General features: G+C 46.2%; 1 protein-coding gene across 2 annotated transcripts; it reads left to right on the top strand.

Moving 5' to 3' along the window:
- The first annotated feature begins 42 nt into the window (after positions 1-42).
- On the top strand, positions 43-18919 carry UTP14A (UTP14A small subunit processome component). Of its 2 annotated transcripts, none has more exons than XM_060001627.1 (15): positions 43-100; positions 1155-1233; positions 2394-2464; positions 2956-3020; positions 5116-5258; positions 5564-5719; positions 10877-10996; positions 11095-11189; positions 11800-11923; positions 12006-12083; positions 12723-13113; positions 14888-15294; positions 16063-16253; positions 16383-16482; positions 18485-18919. In XM_060001627.1, exons 1-15 carry the CDS (start codon positions 75-77, stop codon positions 18755-18757), a joined length of 2319 nt encoding a protein of 772 aa, XP_059857610.1. In that variant the 5' UTR covers positions 43-74; the 3' UTR covers positions 18758-18919. The 2 variants fall into 2 exon arrangements, with proteins under 2 accessions (XP_059857610.1, XP_059857611.1); XM_060001628.1 differs by having other exon boundaries at positions 61-100; positions 1158-1233.
- The last annotated feature ends 1922 nt before the right edge of the window (positions 18920-20841 follow it).

Here is a 20841-nt window from a genome sequence, read left to right as displayed (position 1 = left end):
GCTTTGCGGCCGGCACGGAAACTGCTTTCCTTTCGGCTTCCGCTCCGGGCCCATGTGAGATCCAGGCTGGTGAGATGAGCTCGAGTCGGGCTGCGGAGAGGTGAGGCGTAGCGGAGGGGAAGAGGGGTCTGGGTTTCGTTGTGGGTCGGGTTCCCGGGCTTTTGAGAAATGGAGTCCGCCTTTTAGCTGGCGTCGGTTGTTCCCCTCCCAAGACTTCGCCATTCGTTACTATTTCCATGATCCATCCTTTAAAGCCCTTTTAATTTAATTTAATTCGCTCCCTCCACTCCCCGGCTTTTTAGTCTCATCCCTGTTGGTCCTGATGCGGCCTGTCCCTTTCCAGCTAAGTTAACGTGTTGCACTTTCCTCATCACGTGACTCCTTTTTCTGCAGCTGCTGGGGAGCATTTCAACCCTCTGCGCAGACAGTGACTGCGTTATAAAGTCCTCTTATCTTGGAAACCTTTGCTCATTGGAGTCATCCACAACATTTTCTGTGGCGTTTCATGCCTGCCGCCGGGGGAACTAAATATAATCTGTTTAGTAATGGGTACCTAGCAGAGTTTGACATATACCATTAGATAATGGTAGACTCTATAATTTGTTTCTGGGTACCAGTCTCCTAAGTTAAGCACCTACTTTGCCAAGCAAGCTCCAGCTGCTTTCTTCCAATTCCCCGTTTCCCTATTCCTGAGAACAAATGATCAAGATGTCACTTTTAAGTAAGCTTGCACCTTTACAGGTATCTTCCACGTGGAGGATTTAGAAATGTTGATTGTGATATTGCCTTGCCTCAAGGGCTAGCAACAGCGTCTTCTGCCACCTTACCTAGGGTCTGACATTTTTACAGCCTACCAGAGGTCAGTGGGAAATGGAGTGCCAATCAGTCACTGAAGAGTGTTAGATCTTTTTCATTTTCATGCAGTTCTGTATGGGTATTACTAACCAGTGCTCACCTCTTGCAGGTGATGCCTGCCTTATGCAGTCTAAATTTTACGTCTTGACAAATTTCCAAAGATGCTCACACTGCTTGGTTTGCACCTCTTCCAGGGGATAGGACTGTTCTGTACTAAGAACTGCAGTTATGTTTTAGAGATCATTTCAACATAAGAAAAATTGTTTCAAGTGATAATATTTCTCTTTTATCTCCTTTAGCAGCCTTCTGGCTTTAAACCAACAGGAAGAACTAGAGGATTTGCCAAGAGAGTACCCCTTGAGCACCAGTGAAGATGAGGTGGGTGACACCCACTAAACCGCCTTCTCCAATTTCCCTTCTGCCTCAAAATTAGGGTAGATGCCACATTTCCTGGAAAGAAAAGGGGTGACAACATTGTTTATACTTGCTCAGGTCTCACAAATAAATTAGTTACAGGTTTCCACCACTACCCAAATTAGAGTGTTCCTACGAAACTTTTCATGAGCTAAATGGCATAAAGCAAAGAAGCTATTACCTTAGGACACATCTTGCTAATGGAAACACAAAATAAATCAAGATAAAGCATAGATGCTCATAGACAGTTCAAAGCTATGGCAGCTTGATGCTGAGATGCTAAGTGTAGTTTCCAGGGAAGGGGCTTGGTGGTGCCACTCTGAGTATGTGCTGCCTCTATAACAACTCACTGCAAAACAAATGCTAGACGCTATTTTCATTTTAAGGCTTTTTGTTTGTTTTTGTAAAAGCAAAAATCCTCTTCAGATTTTGTTCAGTTAGCAAAAGCAGGTACTAATGTAGGTCTTTTGTGAAAGTGAAGCGGCGTAAAGCAAAGCAAACTTTCAAAAGGCAGAGAATACCTGTATTTAGTGTTTCATGTATATGATATTGTATTAAGTGCTATGGGAATTCCAAGATCGTATATAAGATATACTGTCCTCAGGTTGCTTAAGTTGAGTATATAAGACCAAAACACATGGTATTATATGATTTCCCTATTTCCCAAGTTTGGATTTCCATAGAGGGTTATTTGATTATCCGACTGAAATATACATATGCATAATTAAGCTGGGTCTCCAACAGCTGCTATAGGAATTCCAGCTCTTTATTCTCTTGACAAAACTACTTAAATTGGTTTTATTATGTCAGTTTCTGTGTCAGATCACACTATATATTCTATACAGAAACATTTTTCTCATGGCACTTTTCTTCTCAAAACAAGTTAAGACAGAGGCATGGCATTAGCTCCTGGTTACTAAGGCTCTATGTTCCTTACAGTGAGGGAGTTTGGCTTATTGAAGCATTTCTTTCCATTTGAGCTGGAATGCCTGCACGCCAGACCTCATCTGATTCACCAGTTCTCCACTGACCAAAAGAATGAGAGATTTTACATGGGCCTCAATTGCCATACTGTCTTTTCCCTCCCCTCATCATTCTGATGGTTTTTCCTTTTCTGTTTCCAGGGGGACAGTGATGGAGAAAGAAAGCATCAAAAGCTTCTGGAAGCAATCAGTTCACTTGATGGAAAGAATAGGTAACATTCCCTTCGATTTGGACAGGTTATAACTAGCTGATTCCATGAGACTTATCTGCAGCTAACATTTATTGAGTGCCTAAGACAATGAAGATACAATTGTCAGAGCATGTACTTTGGAGACTGTAGGCAAGTTTTTTATCCTCTCTGCATGTCAGTTTCTTCAACTAGAAAATAAGATTGACATGTCCCAAAGTCACTCAGCTCATAAGTGACAGATCTAGTATTCAAATCCAGATATGTTTGAATTCAAGTCCAATACCTTTTTCATTATGCCTACCTTGCATTGCCTTGTGTTTTTGAGGGGCTGAGCCTACATTAAGAGATGGTTAGACTACCATGTCCAGCTTAGGAACAGATTTCCTGGTTGCTTTATGACAAAACCTGATTCTAGAATAGAAATGAAACCAAAGCATTGTTTGAAGAGAGAAGTGTTTGTTCCCCAGAAAAATGTATCCATTCTTTCTGTATTCTGTTTTGCTTAATTTCAGGCGGAAATTGGCTGAGAGATCTGAGGCTAGTCTGAAGGTGTCAGAGTTCAGTGTCAGTTCTGAAGGTAAGTTAACCAAAGGAAACTATCTGCATGGAACTTGTGGAGTTCCAAAAGCATAATGGTCACTTTCCAGCGTTTGTTTTTTTTGTGTGTGTGTGGTATGCGGGCCTCTCACTGTTGTGGACTCTCCCGTTGCGGAGCACAGGCTCAGCGGCCATGGCTCATGGGCCCAGCCGCTCCACGGCATGTGGGACCCTCCCAGACCGGGGGCACGAACCCGTGTCCCCTGCATCGGCAGGTGGACTCTCAACCACTGCGCCACCAGGGAAGCCCCCAGCTGTTTTTGATGTGGTTAATGAATCATACCATAAACACTACCGTGCGAGGGGGTGAAGAAGGGTAGTCAGATGCTCTTGAATTTCTTCCATTTCTAGAAGAAAGCCAAAAGGCCACAGTCAGGATCTCCCACTGAGCTTGATGAGCTACTTCTAGGATAGAGGGATGTGAATGAAGACAGCTGCCTCTCACGAGCTTAGTCATGTCCCTGATTTCATTTTTATTTGAGTTCTCACAGTGCATTGAGTTCGGACAGGCAGATAATCTCTCCTCTACTGCTGGAGCTCAGAGAAGTCAAGTTACCTACTCAAGGACCTTCACCCAGTACAGTGTTTCTCAAACTTTTTTCTTTATTGCTCCCCTGAGGAGCCTTTTTAGGCATTTCTTTTCCTCACTTCCTCCCTCCCTCCTCGCCTACTCTGCCACCAGGAATAAGATTTTCTTAGGTAAGGCTGAGCTTTGGAGGGACACAAAACTAATACAGTCAGCCCTCTGTAACTGTGGGTTCTACATCTGTGGGTTCAACCAATGTGGATTGAAACTTTAAAATTCAAAATATTCCAAAAAGCAAAACTTGAGTTTATCCCGCATACCAGCAACTATTTATATCGAATTTACTTTGTATTAGGTATTATAAGTAATCTAGAGATGATTTAAAATATACGGGAAGATGTGTATGGGTTATGTGCAAATATCAGTGCTGTGCCATTTTATACAAAGGACTTGAGCATCCTTGGATTTCTGTATTCTTGGTGGGTCCTGGAACCAGTCCCCTGTACATGGATGCCAAGGGATGGCTGTATCTAAGTGTTTTTTTTTTTTTTTTACCCCTGCCCACCGAAGAACCAGTTTTTACCCCTGGGTGGGGGAATGATATCACCCCGATTGAGAATATATGATCTAGTAAGTGGCAGTGTTTTAACTTGATTTTATCTTGATAACAAGTCTAGATGCCAAATCTTTTCCACCATATTCACAGCTTATGCAGCTTGAATGACTTATGTGCTTCTAGTAACCATTAACATAACCTCCCAGAACTGGTAACAATATATTCTTCCAAGCTTATCCATTCAGCAAATACTTACCGTGCCTCTACCATATATCAGTTTCTGGGACTACAGTTAGGAATAAGTCGCAACTTCGTGGAGCTTACATTCTAGTGCAGGGAGACAATAAGCGAATTACAACAGGATGATGCAGTCAAGTGACGTAAGTGGCTGCTTTCGGTTGGCTGGGCATGAAAAGCCTCTGAAGAGGCAAAATTTAAGCTGAGATCTGAATAACAAGAAAAGTCACCATGCAAAGATAGGGAGCAGTATTCCAGGCGAGGGGGCAGCTAGCGCAAATGCGCTAAGGAAGATATACGTTCAGCATGTTTGAAGAAGAGGAAGAAGGCCAGTGCGGCTGGAGCATTCTCCATCTGTGGATGACATGAGGTTGGAGAGACAGACAGGGACCAAAGTATAATGGGGAGCCATTGGAGGATTTTCAGCAGGATCATGACGTGCTACGATTTACATTTTCAAAACACTCTGGCTGCTGTGTGAAGAATGAATTGAAGTGGGGCAAGACTGGAAGCAGAAAGACCAGGAGAAAAGCAAATGACTGTTTTAAATAGTTTTCTGTCTTCCACCTTCCAACACGTTTGGGAATGTAGGAAGGCAGTGGCGTCACTCTGGCTAGTGACTGAAGTAAGAGGACTATTCCTGCTTCCCTGCACACCTGCCTGTCCGCCAGCATTTTCTACTGAGGTCTCTCCCTATGTGATGTTGAGGTTTTGCCTCACTTCTCAGTCTGACCAGAAAGTTTGTCCTTTCTGCAGGATCAGGAGAAAAGCTGGTCCTTTCAGATCTGCTTGAGCCTGTTAAAACTTCATCCTCATTGGCTGCTGTGAAAAAGCAGCTGAATAGAGTCAAATCGAAGAAGACTGTGGAGTTACCCCTTCACAGAGAAGAGATTGAGCGGGTGAGTCAAAGAAAATGTGGTCCATTAAGGGGGAGAAATTGAACTGACAAGGAAAAATAGCGTAAGAAGAGAAGGGGGGATGGCCTGAAAAATGGGAGGAAGGAAAGTTGTGGTTGCCTCACCCTGGAAAAGATTAAAACTGATCTCAGGGGAAGCTTAGTCCTGAGAAGTAAGCAAGAGCTAATCTCTAGCATCCTGATTTCTTTCTTAAACTAAGAAACATGGCCTCTTAGTTTCCTGCTGGTCCTTTGAGTTTGATGCTTAATTTCATGGCTCTTTCTTTCTGTGTGCTTTGCCTGTTTCAGATCCACAGAGAAGTGGCATTCAATAAAACCTCACAAGTCCTCTCCAAATGGGATCCCGTCGTGCAGAAGAACCGGCAAGCAGAGCAGCTGGTTTTTCCCCTGAGCAAGCAGCAGTCCATCTTTGCTCCCATCGAACATGTGGTCAGTGGCTGGAAGGTAAGTGCAACACGAGGATAGCACACCTTGGAAGGTGAGATTGCACCGCGTGGACATTGCAGAGCCTGCAGTTGGTCTTGTTGGACACCTTAAGCCGAAATGGTAGCTGCAGTCATTTTAGCTGAGCGGTCAAAATGGGAGGGGGCGGGGGAGCAAGATTCGTAGCCAGTTGCCATAGCTCTGTCATCGCCCTTCCTCAGCTTCCTCAGCTTGGATTGTCCACTGCATGGTTATTTGCATGTGTTTGTGTGACCACATCTGATTGCCAATAGAGAAGGAACATAATGATGTTTTCTTTTTCACACACTGGATTTTTTTAAAAAAGCTTTTAAAGCCAACATTCTGACCTTGGGACGATCAGGAACCTGGCAGCATTAATGATGCCTTAGGAGGAATATATGAGCAGCAGAACCAAAGTTTGCTTGAAAAGGAATACCATATTAAAATATAGCAGATTGCTGATAATGACTAGAAGTCTAGCAAGTAACTCATTATGACTGAGCTGCAGAAAATAAAAAAGGTATTTTAGCACTGGGTTTCCCAAACAATGATCTCTGGCAGATGCTTCATCCGTCTGAAGTAAAAGGACAACTGTGAGTATGCTGGTGTAAGGTTGCCAGCTCTTTTTTATTATGAGGTTATTCTTTCCACTTTAATGGTGTTGAAATAGCTTTTCCTTTACAAAATGATGGTGGTAGTAAATGATGGGGTTGGGGGTGGAACGGTAGTTATGCCATTGGCAAAATTAAAAGTTAGTAATCCTGTGTCAGTCCCTAAAGTTTCAATTTTTAGTCTGAACAACTTCAGAACAGCTAGCCTTTCTTTTCCAATACACCATGGGTTATGCAGTCTATAATGTGGTGTTCTGTCTTTAGTAGAAAAATAGTCCAAAACATCAGTGCCCAAACCATGGATAGATGGCTTCTCTGCTTTCTATAAATCCGAAAATGGTGTCCTATGTGTCAGGAAGTTGAGGTAATTAAAGATCATCAAAGTAAACATGGCTTGCCGCCATAGCTAGAAATTGAGCAAGTCATTGCTCATTACGGGGATAAGCTCTGTTTCGGATACTGTTGTTGAAGTCACCACCATTCGCTTTCTAGGATGCTTCCTTTTCCACATGAAAAAGAGACCAGGTTTAAAGTGTGGCTGCAGGATGGAAGGGAGACTTTAGGGGGAAAAAATTGAGGTAATACAATTTGCAGGATTCAAAAATAAGTATAGAAAATACATAGAGAAAAGTCTGACCCCACCCTTGTCCCCCCATCTGTTCATTTTTACCTCCATACTCACCCAGAGATCACCACTTTTTTATACGTTTTTTGTTGTTGTTAACTTAAGAGTTTTATGGATATATTTATGTTTACCTCATTTTTTTAATCAGAAAAGTAGTAGTACTACTACACGCTGTTCTGCACCTTGCTTTTTCCAGATGCTGGTATGACCTTAGAGATGGCAGGTCAAAGCCGAGTTGGTCATTAAAGATGAGAAGCGGGGGGGGCGGGTTGCACTGAGAATGGCGTAGCCTCTGATCTCCAGGAACTCCCTGTGCGAGACAGAGTGGGGCCCAGATGCTGTACACAAACCTGCTGTACCATTCATTCTAAGGTTCATCTTTTTTTTTTGCGGTACGCGGGCCTCTCACTGTTGTGGCCTCTCCCGTTGCGGAGCAACGTCTCCGGAAGCGCAGGCTCAGCGGCCATGGCTCAGTGGCCATGGCTCACGGGCCCAGCCGCTCCACGGCATGTGGGGTCTTCCCAGACCGGGGCACGAACCCGTGTCCCCTGCATCGGCAGGCGGGCTCTCAACCACTGCACCACCAGGGAAGCCCTAAGGTTCATCTTTGAGAAATTACACCAACATGGCACAGAGAAGTCAGGGGGTCCTTTGTGGCTGGCAGTGCCTTAGAGGGCAAAGCCCAAGGACTAGCAATATACTAGTATTTCTGGAAATTAAGAATCCAAAATGTCTGCACTTGTAGTTTTGGTCCAGTTTCCTAAAATTCCGTTTGACTCTAGCTGAGAAGAATTAAAGGGGATAACGTGTGAGAAAGCATTTGTAAACTGTAAAGTGCTAGAAATGATGTGAGGTAACTTCCCACCACTCCCTCCTTCCCTCCACTGGCAACCGACACTAGCATTTCCCAAAGTGTTCTCCTCAAAACCTTCTTTTCTCAGTATGCCCTGGGAGTGGGACTGGGTGGGGTGTTTGGTAGGGTTCCGTTGCTAGAAAATGCCACATGCCCCTACTGGAGATTGGCGATCCACGGTGTATGCTAGACTTTTTTTTAAAATAAATTTATTTATTTATTTTTATTTTTGGCTGTTGTGTGTCTTCGTTGCTGCGCACGAGCTTTCTCTAGTTGTGGCAAGCAGGGGCTACTCTTCGTTGCAGTGCACGGGCTTCTCATTGTGGTGGCCTCTCGTTGTGGAGCACGGGCTCTAGGCGCGCAGGCTTCAGTAGTTGTGTCATGCGGGCTCAGTAGTTGTGGCTCACGGACTCCAGAGCACATGCTCAGTAGTTGTGGCACACGGGCTTAGTTGCTCCGTGGCATGTGGGATCTTCCTGGGCCAGGGCTCGAACCCATGTCCCCTGCACTGGCTGGTAGATTCATAACCACTGCGCCACCAGGGAAGCCCCTACGCTAGCCTTTTAAAGGCTATGAAAAGATAGTAAAGAAACCCCTATGATTTACTCTAACCCAGGTAGGACAGGCTGATTTTATTAAAAATCGAACACATTGAATTTTAAACTTTTAAAAAATGAAGTAAATCTTGTCAGCTGCTGAGGAACATGCTTTGGGAAGAGCTGGTCTCCATTCTCTCACCTTCTTCCCCTACTGCCTTCCTGCAACTTCTCTCAGAAGGTGTTAGCAAGGGGCCTCCCAGTAGCCAGATCCCAAGTCCTCTGCGTCTTCAGCCTATTTGACGCTATTAACACATCATGTGGTTAAAACTTCTCCCTTGGCTTCTGTGACGTAGTCCTGCTGTTGTTTTCTTGTCTGTTTGTTTTGCTTTTTATCTGACTGTCCTTAGTCCTTTTTATTCTTGCTCTGTAAACATGGTACAGATCACTCTCAACTCCTTCTGAGTTCCAGACCCATGTTCCATATGACTAGCAGGCCTCACCTGGCTCTCCCCTGTGCACCTAAACTTCTCAACAACAAAGAAAGCCTGGCATTTTCCTTCCCCAGACCCTGAAGCTCTATACCACGACCTTCATGCTATAACTCAGTCAATGGCATAACTCCTTCTCCCCTCAACTGCCAGCACCCCCAGCCCATGCAGGGGGTCTAGTCCTGTAGTTCTGTCTCTGTAATAACTCTCACATCCCTGGTTCCTCCTCATTTTCATTTGACACCTTCCATAGAACCCCTTACACAATCACCAGGATTTTGTCTCCAAAACACAAAACCGATTATCACTTTCCTGCTTAAAATCCTTCAAAAGGCTCTCCACTTACAAAATGAGACAGAAGTGCCGGCATCTTAGCTACACTGGACAGTGCATTGTTCCCTGACATACCTTTGCTTTCCCTAGGTCTGTGTTTTTGCTTATACTCATCTCTCCATTTGGCTTTTTCCACCTCCTTGTAGAATTGTGCTTATGCCTCAAAGCCTAATTCAAAAAGTCTCTTCCTGGGGCTTCCCTGGTGGCGCAGTGGTTGAGAGTCCACCTGCCGATGCAGGGGACACGGGTTCGTGCCCCAGTCCGGGAAGATCCCACATGCCGCAAAGCGGCTGGGCCCGTGAGCCATGGCCGCTGAGCCTGCGCGTCCGGAGCCAGTGGCTCCGCAACCGGAGAGGCCGCAACAGTGAGAGGCCCGCCTACCGCAAAAAAAAAAGTCTCTTCATTCCCCGAGCTGCCCCACCTCCTAATCAGAATTAATTGTTCCTTCCTCTGTGATTACTCCTGTGGTCTAATATTTAACCCATTATGTTGTTAGTGGTGCATATGTCTCTTTCCTCTGAAAGGCTATGAGCTCTATGAGGACAGGAACTATCTTAATTGTGTATTCGTAGCACCCTGCACAAGTGCCTGGAATGTAGCTGCAATCAATAAATGTTTGTAAATTGAATTGAATTGGAGGGAGATTACAACATTGTAATATAAATCACTTTGTAGCCTGTGATTGATTACTACTGCAAATACTAAAAATGGAAGAACATGCACCTTTACTATTCAGTAGGTTTATGGTTAGATCAATAGTGCCGTGTAACGTGTGATGATGTGTGTTTATGCATTTGTCCAGATACTTGTAAGTTTTAACACTGACCGTGATGTATATGGTCGTTGAAGAAAACCACATAAAATACGTGCATGAGGTTTGAAACTGGCTCTTGCCCCAGGCTGTCTTTGTGCCTTGCCAAAGTGGACCATGACACGATCAGCCTGATTATTTTAGCCATCCTCACAATATCAGTCAAGCAGCATATGGGGTCTTTTGTTGACATGTAAAGTCACTGGTTCACAGTCCATTCATTTCATCAGCGTAGACACCACCTAGTATGCAAAGTTAACTGGCAACTGAGGAGTTGGAGCCAAAGTTAGAAACTGATGAGAGTTAAATTTGAACTGTCAGGAAGCAGGCTAATTACCTGAAGGTCTTATTGTTAAAGGCAGTGTCTTTTTGTGCTCATCTTAAGACCTAACCTCCCCTTTTCTCTAGAAGTATTCTTAAAAGGAGGCTGATATGGATCTGAGGTCCCTAACTTTATGTTAAGAGTATTGTGCTTCAAATATACATAACAATACAGGGACCGTTTTGTTTTGCAACTCTTAAGACTGACAATTTGGTACTGCTGTTCCTCTCTCCTGCCAGCATTGACCTTAAGGGCATCCTGCTTTGATTCTTAAGAGGATGGTATTGTTTTACATACATTGGTAATCTGAACACAGAGTGATCCCCCCCCCCGTAATATTAGAGAGTAGCCTCGGAGTCCCCTTGCTGAAGTTGTCTTAAATCAGAATAAAAGTTAAGGCTTTATCTACACAGCTGAACAGCGAGCCTGGAACCCCCTTCTCTTGCTGTAACAGTCAGTCCTATCCAGTTCGTGATTCCAATTATAATGTCATAGAGTATATGGCCATAGGATTGTAAAGAGGGAGACTCTAGGAGCATGATTTAAGACTTAGAGTGTTCTGTTACCTCCTTAAGGCAAGAACTCCCCTGGAGCAGGAGATTTTTAATCTCCTCCATAAGAACAAGCAGCCAGTGACGGACCCTTTACTGACTCCCATGGAAAAGGCCTCTCTCAAAGCCATGAGCCTGGAAGAGGTAAGTGTGCTAGGCCCTTTGATCCACCCAGACATGCTCTCTTTCTCCCAGCATTTGCCATCAAACCCAGGGGTCACTGTAAATGTCATTCATTATAGGTGAAGATGCGCCGAGCAGAGCTTCAAAGGGCCCGGGCCCTGCAGTCCTACTATGAGGCCAGGGCTCGAAGAGAGAAGAAAATCAAAAGCAAAAAGTAAGGAGGCCCCTGTGTACCGGCCTTGGGTTCCATGGAAGAAAGTGACGAGGAAGAATCACGAGTCCTTAGGAGAGAACCTTGCCCATGGCGGCTGGGGTCATGTAGGAGAGGTCCCAAAGAGTAGTGACTAGCCTCTTTCTTTTTCAAACCAACCTCAGAGAGTTTTGCCTCCTTCAGTAGTACCTGCTCCTGTGGCTTTGGCTTTCTGTCTTGGTTTTGCTAAAAAGAGGACTGTTCAATTACTTTCTCTCCCTTCCAGGGCATCACAGAGTGGTTCTGCCGAATGAGCTCTTGAGTTCTACAGCTGTGGAGGCCAGTAGGGCTTCCTTCCTGCCTTTTTGCCTCTTTGGATCCTATTCTGCTCTTCCCTTGCGTTCTAGAAGCAGAGGGGACTCTTTGCTCTGCAGAGGTCTGCCCTTGGGGGCTGCAGGGACTGAGAGTCCCGCGGGGCGTCGCATGTCTCGAGCCGGCTCCCTGCAGCCAGCTAGCTCTGTGATGTCCTTTCCATTCCCCCACATAGGGAAACCCCTTGTGTGGCGGGGCACTCGTGTGTGGCGCCAGTGGTTCAGCTAAATCTCTTCCCCCATACCCCTCTCTCATCCTATAGGTATCACAAACTTCTGAAGAAAGGAAAGGCCAAGCAAGCCCTAAAAGAGTTCGAGAAGCTGCGGAAGGTCAATCCTGCTGCAGCATTGGAAGAACTGGAAAAACTCGAAAAGGCCAGAATGATGGTGAGGCTGCCTCTGGCCTCCAACCCTTGAACCAGCTTTCCCCGGAAAGCAATAAGGATCTCACTCTGCCCTTTCTTTCCAGGAGCGAATGAGCCTTAAGCACCAGAACAGTGGGAAATGGGCAAAGTCAAAGGCAGTTATGGCCAAATACGACCTGGAGGTAAGAGACCATCAGGGTGAGAGACCATCCAGGCTCGCTGTTCAGCTGTGTAGGTAAAGCCTTAACTTTTATTCTGATTTAAGACAACTTCAGCAAGGGGACTCTGAGGCTACTCTCTAATATTACCGGGGGGATCACTCTGTTCACATTACTGATATATGTAAAACAATACCATTCTCTTAAGAATCAGAGATGGAATTGGAGGAAAGAAAGGAAAATCCATAAGGATGCTAGCAGAAGCAGAGTTGGGAAAGAGCCATGAGGATGCTTGGAAAACCAGGACTCTAAAAAGGCATCAGAAAATCTCTAAGGCAGAGAGGAAAATGACCGGGAACAAGGTGGAAAGGGAGAGATGAAAGGGAAGCAGCATTGAAGGCAAGTCCAGTTAAAGGGGAGAGGAGTTGTGTGTTTTTTTTTTAAAAACCTTGTTTCACATGTTGATTCCTTGAGGACAAAGAATTTGTCTTCTGTTTTATTCCATAGCTGTTAACACAGTGGTGTATGTGCAGTTTGAACAGTAGGTACCAGTAAGAAATACTTAAGTCAGATTGAGAGGAGGCAGCTCTAAGAAATGGACCAAGAAAGGTGTTACTGTGGTCACTAATGACAAGGTGCTCGTGCCGTGACCCTTTCCTCCAGGCTCGCCAGGCTATGCAGGAACAATTGGCCAGGAACAAAGAGCTGATGCAGAAGATCCAGGTGGCCTCCGAGAGTGCGGAAGAGGAGGGAGGTGCGGAGGAAGAGGGTGAACCCTTTGTCCCTGACGTGGTGAATGAGGTGCAGGTGAAGGCAGACAGACCGAACCCCTGGATGTTCAGGAATCACTCAGGTGACACAAAAGAGGTTGAGGTCCAGGGGGACCCTGAAGAACTTGCAGAGCCTGCAGCCCAGGAGGCTCCTGAAAGTGAGGAAGAAGGACCAGTGGTGGCGGAAGAAATTCTGTTGAAAGAATTTGAGGAAAGGCGATCACTTAGACAAAAGTCTGGGCTCAACCAGATCGCCAAGCCGGTGGGCAGTCAAGAAGCAAAAGGTGAGCAGTGGTGGACCAGAGGGGAGGAGTGCCTAGTGCTGGTGCTCTTGGCAGACTGAGAGGGAAGCCGGGTCCACCCACCTGTGTCACAGAGTGATTAGGCTCTAGGTACTTTCAAGAGAGTGCCCTGGGTCCCTGAAGAGAAAACAGATTTGTCATGACCATTCTCCTTCAAAGGCATTTAATAAGCAGGCATCTGCATGGCTCTAGAGTGTGTGTCCAGTCTTCAGAAAGACAGAAGTACACCATCCTTGAAGGAAGGGCAGGAGTTAACATCACTGGTACCCACAAGCCAGTGAGAAGTACATGTGGTGGACTGGCAAATCTGAAAGTTGTTCACACCCACAGACACAGAGGCGTATTTTGAGACATTATGAAGTGTCTTCAAATCATCGCTGCAGTTGTCTGTCGATATGTTGATATGGGGTGTGATTTTCTTGATAGGAATGAATGACTTCACAAGGTACAGGGTAAATTAGAATTGTTACGCCATGCTCAGACTCGATTTGCATGTTATATATTAATTAGCAGCCTTAGCACCCTTGAGGCAGGTCAGAGTTCCCATTCTGGGGACAAAGCCTTATAAGCCTGCTTAGGAAACTAACTGCCTTCAGAAATCACCTGAATCTGGACAGATTCTTGGGTCCGATTATATTTCCTAGAGGAATAATGAATGCATTTACACGACAGCAAGTGGCAAAAAAAAAAAGTTTGTTTTTCGAGCTGTCATTTAGAATGTATTGGAGGACCTTTACTTAGGGTTTTCAGCTAAAGACTTCTGGGATTAATAATTGGCAAGCAGTCGCTTCCGAGAGGATTGTAGAAAGCAGCACCGCAGGCCGAGATGGTTCCTCCCAAGCCCCCTCAAAAGCTGCCCATCTAGTGAAATGTGTAGAACAGTTGGTTGCGGAATGAAAGGTGGATTTGGACTTCCTTGGATGGTAAATAGAATGATCCCAAACCTTTGGGGAAATAGTATCCTAAAATAGTGGGAAGGCATGGACCCCAAACAGAATGAGCAAGGAAAGTTAGTCCTTGAAAATAAACATGCATGTCCTCAGGCCAGATCTAAGTAGCTTCTTCCAGTGGCTTCAAGCCAGAGCTAGAGAGCAGGATGAACTTGGGAATGGAGGCAACTTGAGTCAACGCAAGGGACAGTTTAAAAGCATGTCACGGCTGTGTTTCCCTCGGGGCTCTCAGAGACTAGCAGTATTTGCTCAGATGATGCTCGTGGCTGGAAAGTGTGAGCTACTTGACTCTGCCACAGCAGATTGTGAAATGCTGCTTTAAGGTAAAACAATGCTGGATACAGTTTTTACAAGTAGGAAATTACAGTGTAAATTACAAATTAGAAATCACAGTTTTTTAGCAATTACAAATAATAAATGACAATGAAGTTGAATTTAGAGGCCACTGGCTAAAACAGCTCTTTTAATACAAATTTGGAATTTGGGGTGATCTTCCCAAGCAGAGTTTACGGGGAAATAAGCCACAGCTCCAGTTATACAGTGAGTCATTGGCAAAGCTGGGAATAGGACCCGGACATCTGCTTCCCAACATGCTGCTTTTAACTCCTAAACTCCATTGTCCACGACTTGACAGGTAATGATTAGTGAACTTGCCAGGAGATCCAGCAAATGGCATCTTCTCTTACCCGTTTGTCCCCGTTAGCATGTCTCCCATGGTGCCCAGCGCCCAGCGAGAGGTCAGTAGACGCTTGTTGACAAGGCAGCTCCCACCCTACTTTTCCAACAGCTTTCATTTCTTCCCCCAGATCTTAGCAGCCAGGAGGTGCTGTCTGAATTGAGGGCACTGTCTCAGAAACTCAACAGGGAGAGCCATCAGTCCAGGAAGCAAGAACTGAGTTCAACGAGGACAGTTCTGGCGGTCCAGAGAGAGGAACCTGCCGGGGAGGAAGAGGAGCCTCTGTTGCTGCAGAGGCCGGAGAGAGCACGAACTCTGGATGAACTGGAGGAGCTGGGCAAAGAAGGATGTTTTCAAAACAAGGAGCTTCCCAGAGTTGTGGTAGAAGGGCAGCAGTTGGAGAGGAACCCAAGTAATCATCTTGGTGTCCCCAAGGAGAAGAAAAGGAAGGAGCAAATGATTGATCTCCAGAACCTCCTGACCACAAAATCTCCTTCCATGAAGTCCTTGGCAGTTCCCACGACAGTAGAGGAGTTGGTGAGCAGAGCCAGGGTCGTGGGCCATTGGGGGGTATCAGAGCTGGTGTGGAAAGTGTCCTTCCTCCGCGAGGAATAGAATCAGTGAAGTTCTGTGCTGGGGGCACATGGCGGCAGTTAAGAGGTCTGGAGTAGTATGGGCCCGGCTTGTCCCAGTGACAGTTTCGTAGATGCAAATTTGTGAGTGCCGCTGAGACTCCCTCGCCTTAAATTCTGAGCCACCGAATCCTCCCTGGGGTGACTCTAAAGCCCTCAGAGGAAAGAGGGAGTCACTCAGAGCTCTGACCAGATGCCAGGCAGGACAACTCAAAGGTGAGTCAGTGAGCTGTTGACAATATTTTGCTCTACTCGGTGGGATCTCGAATGATGGGGGGGGGGGGCGGGGGAGCGGCTCCCGGATTAAGTCACTGAAACTGCTCAAGTGAGGAGCCCTGGTGCCTGTCTTTTCAGAGATATAAGCTGGAGGACCCCCACATTCTGGCCAGGCCCACTTGGAGCTCCCCCTCCTAACACAGGCCGTTCCTTCCTCTACCCTGCAGTGTCCTTATTGAAAGTTGAAAATTGTGTCATATGATAATGAGCTAGGGATATTTACCCTAGAGAGAAGATTGGAGCTTGATTGGCTGCCGATGGGTTTGTAGTGCAAGACCATCATTGTTCCGCACTTCCCCCTAGGGGGCGCTAAAATGTCACGACCCAGCAGTTGAGCGGTCTTGCCACGAACCTCGGCTCAGGAGGCAAGCTGTAGCTGTTGTTCATTTCTTCCCAGGAAGATGAAGAGAGAGATCAAAGGCAGATGATAAAGGAAGCTTTTGCTGGGGATGATGTCATCAGAGACTTCTTGAAAGAGAAGAGGGAAGCCGTGGAGGCGAGTAAGCCGAAGGATGTGGACCTGACTCTGCCTGGCTGGGGCGAGTGGGGTGGTGTGGGCCTGAAGCCCAGTGCCAAGAAGAGACGCCGGTAAGAACAGGGAAGAAAGCCTGTTAGAAGGGCACCAGGTTCTCCCACTGGACCCTCATGTGTCCTCTCTGCCCTTTTGACTAAGTCCTTAATGCTCTTAGTCAGACGTCCTGCCGTTCTGCTTTCCAGGTTTCTCGTTAAAGCCCCTGAGGGTCCTCCAAGGAAAGACAAGAATTTGCCAAATGTGATTCTCAATGAGAAGCGGAACATCCATGCAGTGGCTCATCAGGTGAGGGATAGAGAGCCTTTAGCAACCTCCTCTTTGCTGCCTGGCTCTCCTGCTTGGGAGGAGCGTTCTGGTGCTCTGTGGTCAAGAGGGATGTGTGATCTTGGCCACAGAATCGGATCTATTTTTCTTTTCACTGGCTCTGAGATGAATAATTCCAAACTGACTCTGCTGTTTTAATTACTGGCTGGGAAAGTTAAAACTTAAAGGATAATCTTTGCAGCAATGGTGAGGCCCCCAAATCTGCATTTTCAGCTAGTACCCCCAGATAATGCTGATGCAAATGGGTCTCAGCAAACTAAGAATTGCCATTCTGCAGGCTTTTGTTTATAGTCCAGGTAATGTTCAGAGGCTATAGGTTTAAGCTGCATCTTAAGAAAAATGAAGATCAACCAGTACTTGTTCAGGACAATGAAAAGATTTAAAATTGTGTCACGTGATAATGAGCTAGGGATGTTTACCCAAGAGAGGAGCAGATTTGAGCATGATCATGGTCTTCCAGTATAATGAAGGCTGTCGTGTGGAAGTCACATAAAGCAGAAGTTAGAGGAAAGGCAGAGTTCAAGGAAAAACTTTCTGCCGGTCAGAAGAGAGAAGGGGTTGCTCTGGGGTTGTAAGCATGTGTAAAAGGGACTTGGGAATGAGACTGGACTCGGTGACCTTTATGTTCCCTTCAGTTCTGAAAGTCTGTGGCCCTGTGATCTGTCCCCAACCGGTTTAATATTGAAATGAGTTGTATTTTTCCTTCTGAAGTGGGGGAGGGCTATCTAATAGGTACAGAAGAGAGGAGAAAATATCATTTCAGTAATACTCTGTTGATCTTATTTTGCTGCATAAATTGAATTGTAATCCCAATTGAGGATATATAACCAGAAAATAGGCAATGAACAAGCAGTTATGGGATAAGAGGGAGAGAAAAGGGGTGCTTCACCGGGCCCGGATTCTAGGCGAAGGGCAGAGTACAGACCTCAATAAAGATCACCTTTCCCTTCCAGGAATCTTAACTATTTGTTTTTTAATACAGTCACAGTAAATTGACAAATAACTTTCCAAGAATCTCCCTTGATTTTCTTCATCTTTTTAATAAGCTATATATACTTCAGGTCCCAGCATGCAATAGAATAAAGCACTTTGAGCCAAAGGGGGTAAACCTCCCAAGACTGCATATTTTGTGCAGGTGTTTTTTTCTATTCTTTTGCTCTGGGTGACATGCACAGATCTAGCTGTCAACCCCACTAAGACCCTCCCTTAACCTAAAGAATCTGTGTCCTTCACCACCACCAGGACTGCCCGGCAGTACTCAGCTTCTCTTGAGTCTTCCATTGAGTATCTCTAGAGACTACTGATTGTAACTTACCCGTTTTTCTGCTTACATCTTTTTGCTCCTCTTTGGCCATTGGGGAGGTGTTTAAAGATTATTTATATGTCTGAGGTAGCGCTTTGGTGGAGTGAAGAAGAATCCTGGGCAAGGAAATGAGACTTGGGAAGAGCATGAAGCTAAGTGTAATAGCCTGGTAGAGTTCAGGATTCAGGAGTAAATCTTTGGGTTCCATAAAACATCAATCCTGTGAATCAAGGGGAGGAAAGGAAGGGATTAAGAGCATGAAGAGGGTAGGAGAGTCACAGAGATACACCAATACTCATGTGTCTTGCAGTCACAATGTTGTATAGGGAGACCCACTAGGGGCCAGCAACCTGCAGCTCCTGTAGTGTTCCTATAGCTGCAGGGGCCTTGTTGGGATGGTTTTTCAATCCCTAGATTGTTGTGTAAGCCTGGGGGAAGGGAGGTTCTAATCCAAATTAGGCCCCTCTACTCCCATATGCCATCAAGCAGATTGGCACTCCTAAGGTTGGATGGGGGCATGGGGATACCTTAGCCTCTCAGAAGCTTCACTCACTGCAACCATTGTGTAGAACTATGGCCTATGTGCTAAAACTACCTGACCAGGTGCCATCAGAGTTTACAGGCCTGGCTCATGCCACATCACTCTGCCTTCCTTTCTAGGTGCGGATGCTTCCATATCCATTCACACACCATCAGCAATTTGAAAGGACCATTCAGACCCCTATAGGATCTACATGGAACACCCAGAGGTCCTTCCAAAAGCTGACTATGCCCAAGGTTGTCACCAAGCCAGGCCATATCATTAAGCCTATAAAAGCAGAGGATGTGGGCTACCGGTCTTCCTCAAGGTCGGACCTCTCTGTCGTACAGAGAAATCCAAAACGACTCTCCATACGTCACAAAAAACAGCTGAAGAAAAACTCTGTAGATTGAGTTGCTGGAGTAGTGACACCTTGGTGCCTGTAACTGGGAGCCCTGACTGCTCCTCCATTGGTCCGGTTTTACTCCGAGCTGCAGGATCAGTTCCAAAACTGGCTTAGCACACCGTGGGTGTAGTTAAGCCACATTTTAGAAATAAAGGCGTCCTTTTAATCTATTTAACTGGAGTGTGTTCTGTGTTGTTTCCCATTTCCTTCAAGTTAGACAAGACACCTTTGGATGCTCCTCATTGCATTTCTCCAGTCGCACTTGTCAGGGGACCTTATTTTCTTACCAAGGACTATGTTGTCCTAAATTGGACTGGAGGGAAGTTACCCTAGCCTACAACCTTAAATCCATCACGTCGGATATAACCATAAACAACCAGTTTAAAGAGTCAGGGATAGTAATTAAATACTGTATATTCTTAACCTCTGAACCTAGCAGCATTATGCACAAATCATTCAATTGGATTCTGCTCGAGGCTGGTCCTAGGATGGTGCTGAAGCTGGGTTCAGCTTTAAGTCTAACCACTATGGTTTTCTTTTCATGTGTGAGCCTCCCGGCTTACACAGGTTGCTATCTAGAGTAGTTAGCACTTTTACCCTTACTTTACAGATGAGGTAGATGAGCTTTCAGAAGTAAAGCTCTATTCCCTTTACTTCCTAAGCAGGGCCAACTCCTCACCATTGTTTATCGTTTATTCAAGCATTACTTTGCTGCATGGCAGTTTACGTCAGCTTCTCGGCTCTGAGGAACCTGCCTTTCTCTGGATGACAATACGTATCGAGAGGGCCCCTGCAGCCAAGAGTCCTCACAAGGAATTGGAGAAACCCCTCCATTGATTCCGAAAGGACATAGCCACTACTGCACTTCACCTCCTGCCTTGGAGATGGGTCCCCCTACTCTTTTTAGACCAAGATGGGGGTTAATTATTGTGTGTCACAGAACCCTCTGAGAATTTGAAGTTATGAACCCTCCCCAGAAAAATGCACAAACACCTACACCATTTTACATACAGTTTCAGGAGCTTTGCAGACATTTGGAATCCCTGGGCCAAAAGTTCTGCCACTCCACGAATATTCTTTTGCAATGGCCCCCACCAATATGGCCCTCTTTTCTGAGCCCATCACTCTCCAGATCAGTTCCCAAGTGCTTCCACCTCAAAGGTAACTAGTCCCAATGCCTTTATTTTAGAGGCTTAAGATTTCAGTTAGTGACTAAGCAGTGGGACCCTAGACTAACTCCGAAGCCAAAAGCCACGCCATAAATGTCTATAAAATTCCCAGTGGCAGCTGTGGGCCCGGACTACCACTGCTCATCCTCTCAAGAACCTGCCCGGTGCTGGGAAGGGAACTGAATATGTTGATAGTGTTCAGAGCTCAAGAGGTATTTTTAAGTTATCCATTGGTTTGAGATTATCCGCGATCCACTTGCTGGTTGTCACTTTAAGTCAGTAGCCAGTGAGGGGGAATGGTGGACCTCTGCCCACTCCTGCCTCCCTCGAAGAGACCATAACCTTCTATTTCACTCTTTTGAGCACAAAGCTGCCACCTCCGTCCCACCCACACCACCCCCCCAAATCGAAGCACCCAATCAAGTGCCCCCTGTAAACGGCCAATCCCCGTCTACTTTCTCGGGACCCTCTTCAGCTCCGTGTGCTCCCCGCGGCCCAGGAGTGATGCAAACGACCCCATCCTTCAAAGGGGAGGGCAGGCGCTGGAACGTGCTATAAACGACGCCCACTCCCAGCCTTCCAAGCCCCCAAACGGATTCGATTGTTGTTTCGTGGGGCTTTTTTTTTTTTCTTTTCTTCCTCCGAACCTCCGAAGTGTTCTCCCTTCCCATTGGCCGGAGCTGCCCCTTGACGCCACCCTGGCCTTGCTCGCTGATTGGTCCATTCTGGATGTGCCCAAGCCTTTTTCCCAGGGTGTGGCCCCCCCCGCCCCCAACAGGGTTCTGACCCCTGGCTCCTCCCTTCCCCCCCAGCCCCCCTCTCTGTTCCGAATGGTACCGCCCTGGCTCGGCTCCCCCTCGGCCCAGGCCCCTGCCCTTAGGGCCCCCGGACGGGGCGGGGCACGCTGGGGACGGGCAGAGGG

This window comes from Delphinus delphis, chromosome X, assembly GCF_949987515.2.
Source record: "Delphinus delphis chromosome X, mDelDel1.2, whole genome shotgun sequence".
Classification (NCBI taxonomy): domain Eukaryota; kingdom Metazoa; phylum Chordata; class Mammalia; order Artiodactyla; family Delphinidae; genus Delphinus; species Delphinus delphis.
The sequence above is the reverse complement of the archived record's forward strand: the minus strand, read 5'-3'. Positions and strand labels throughout refer to the sequence as shown.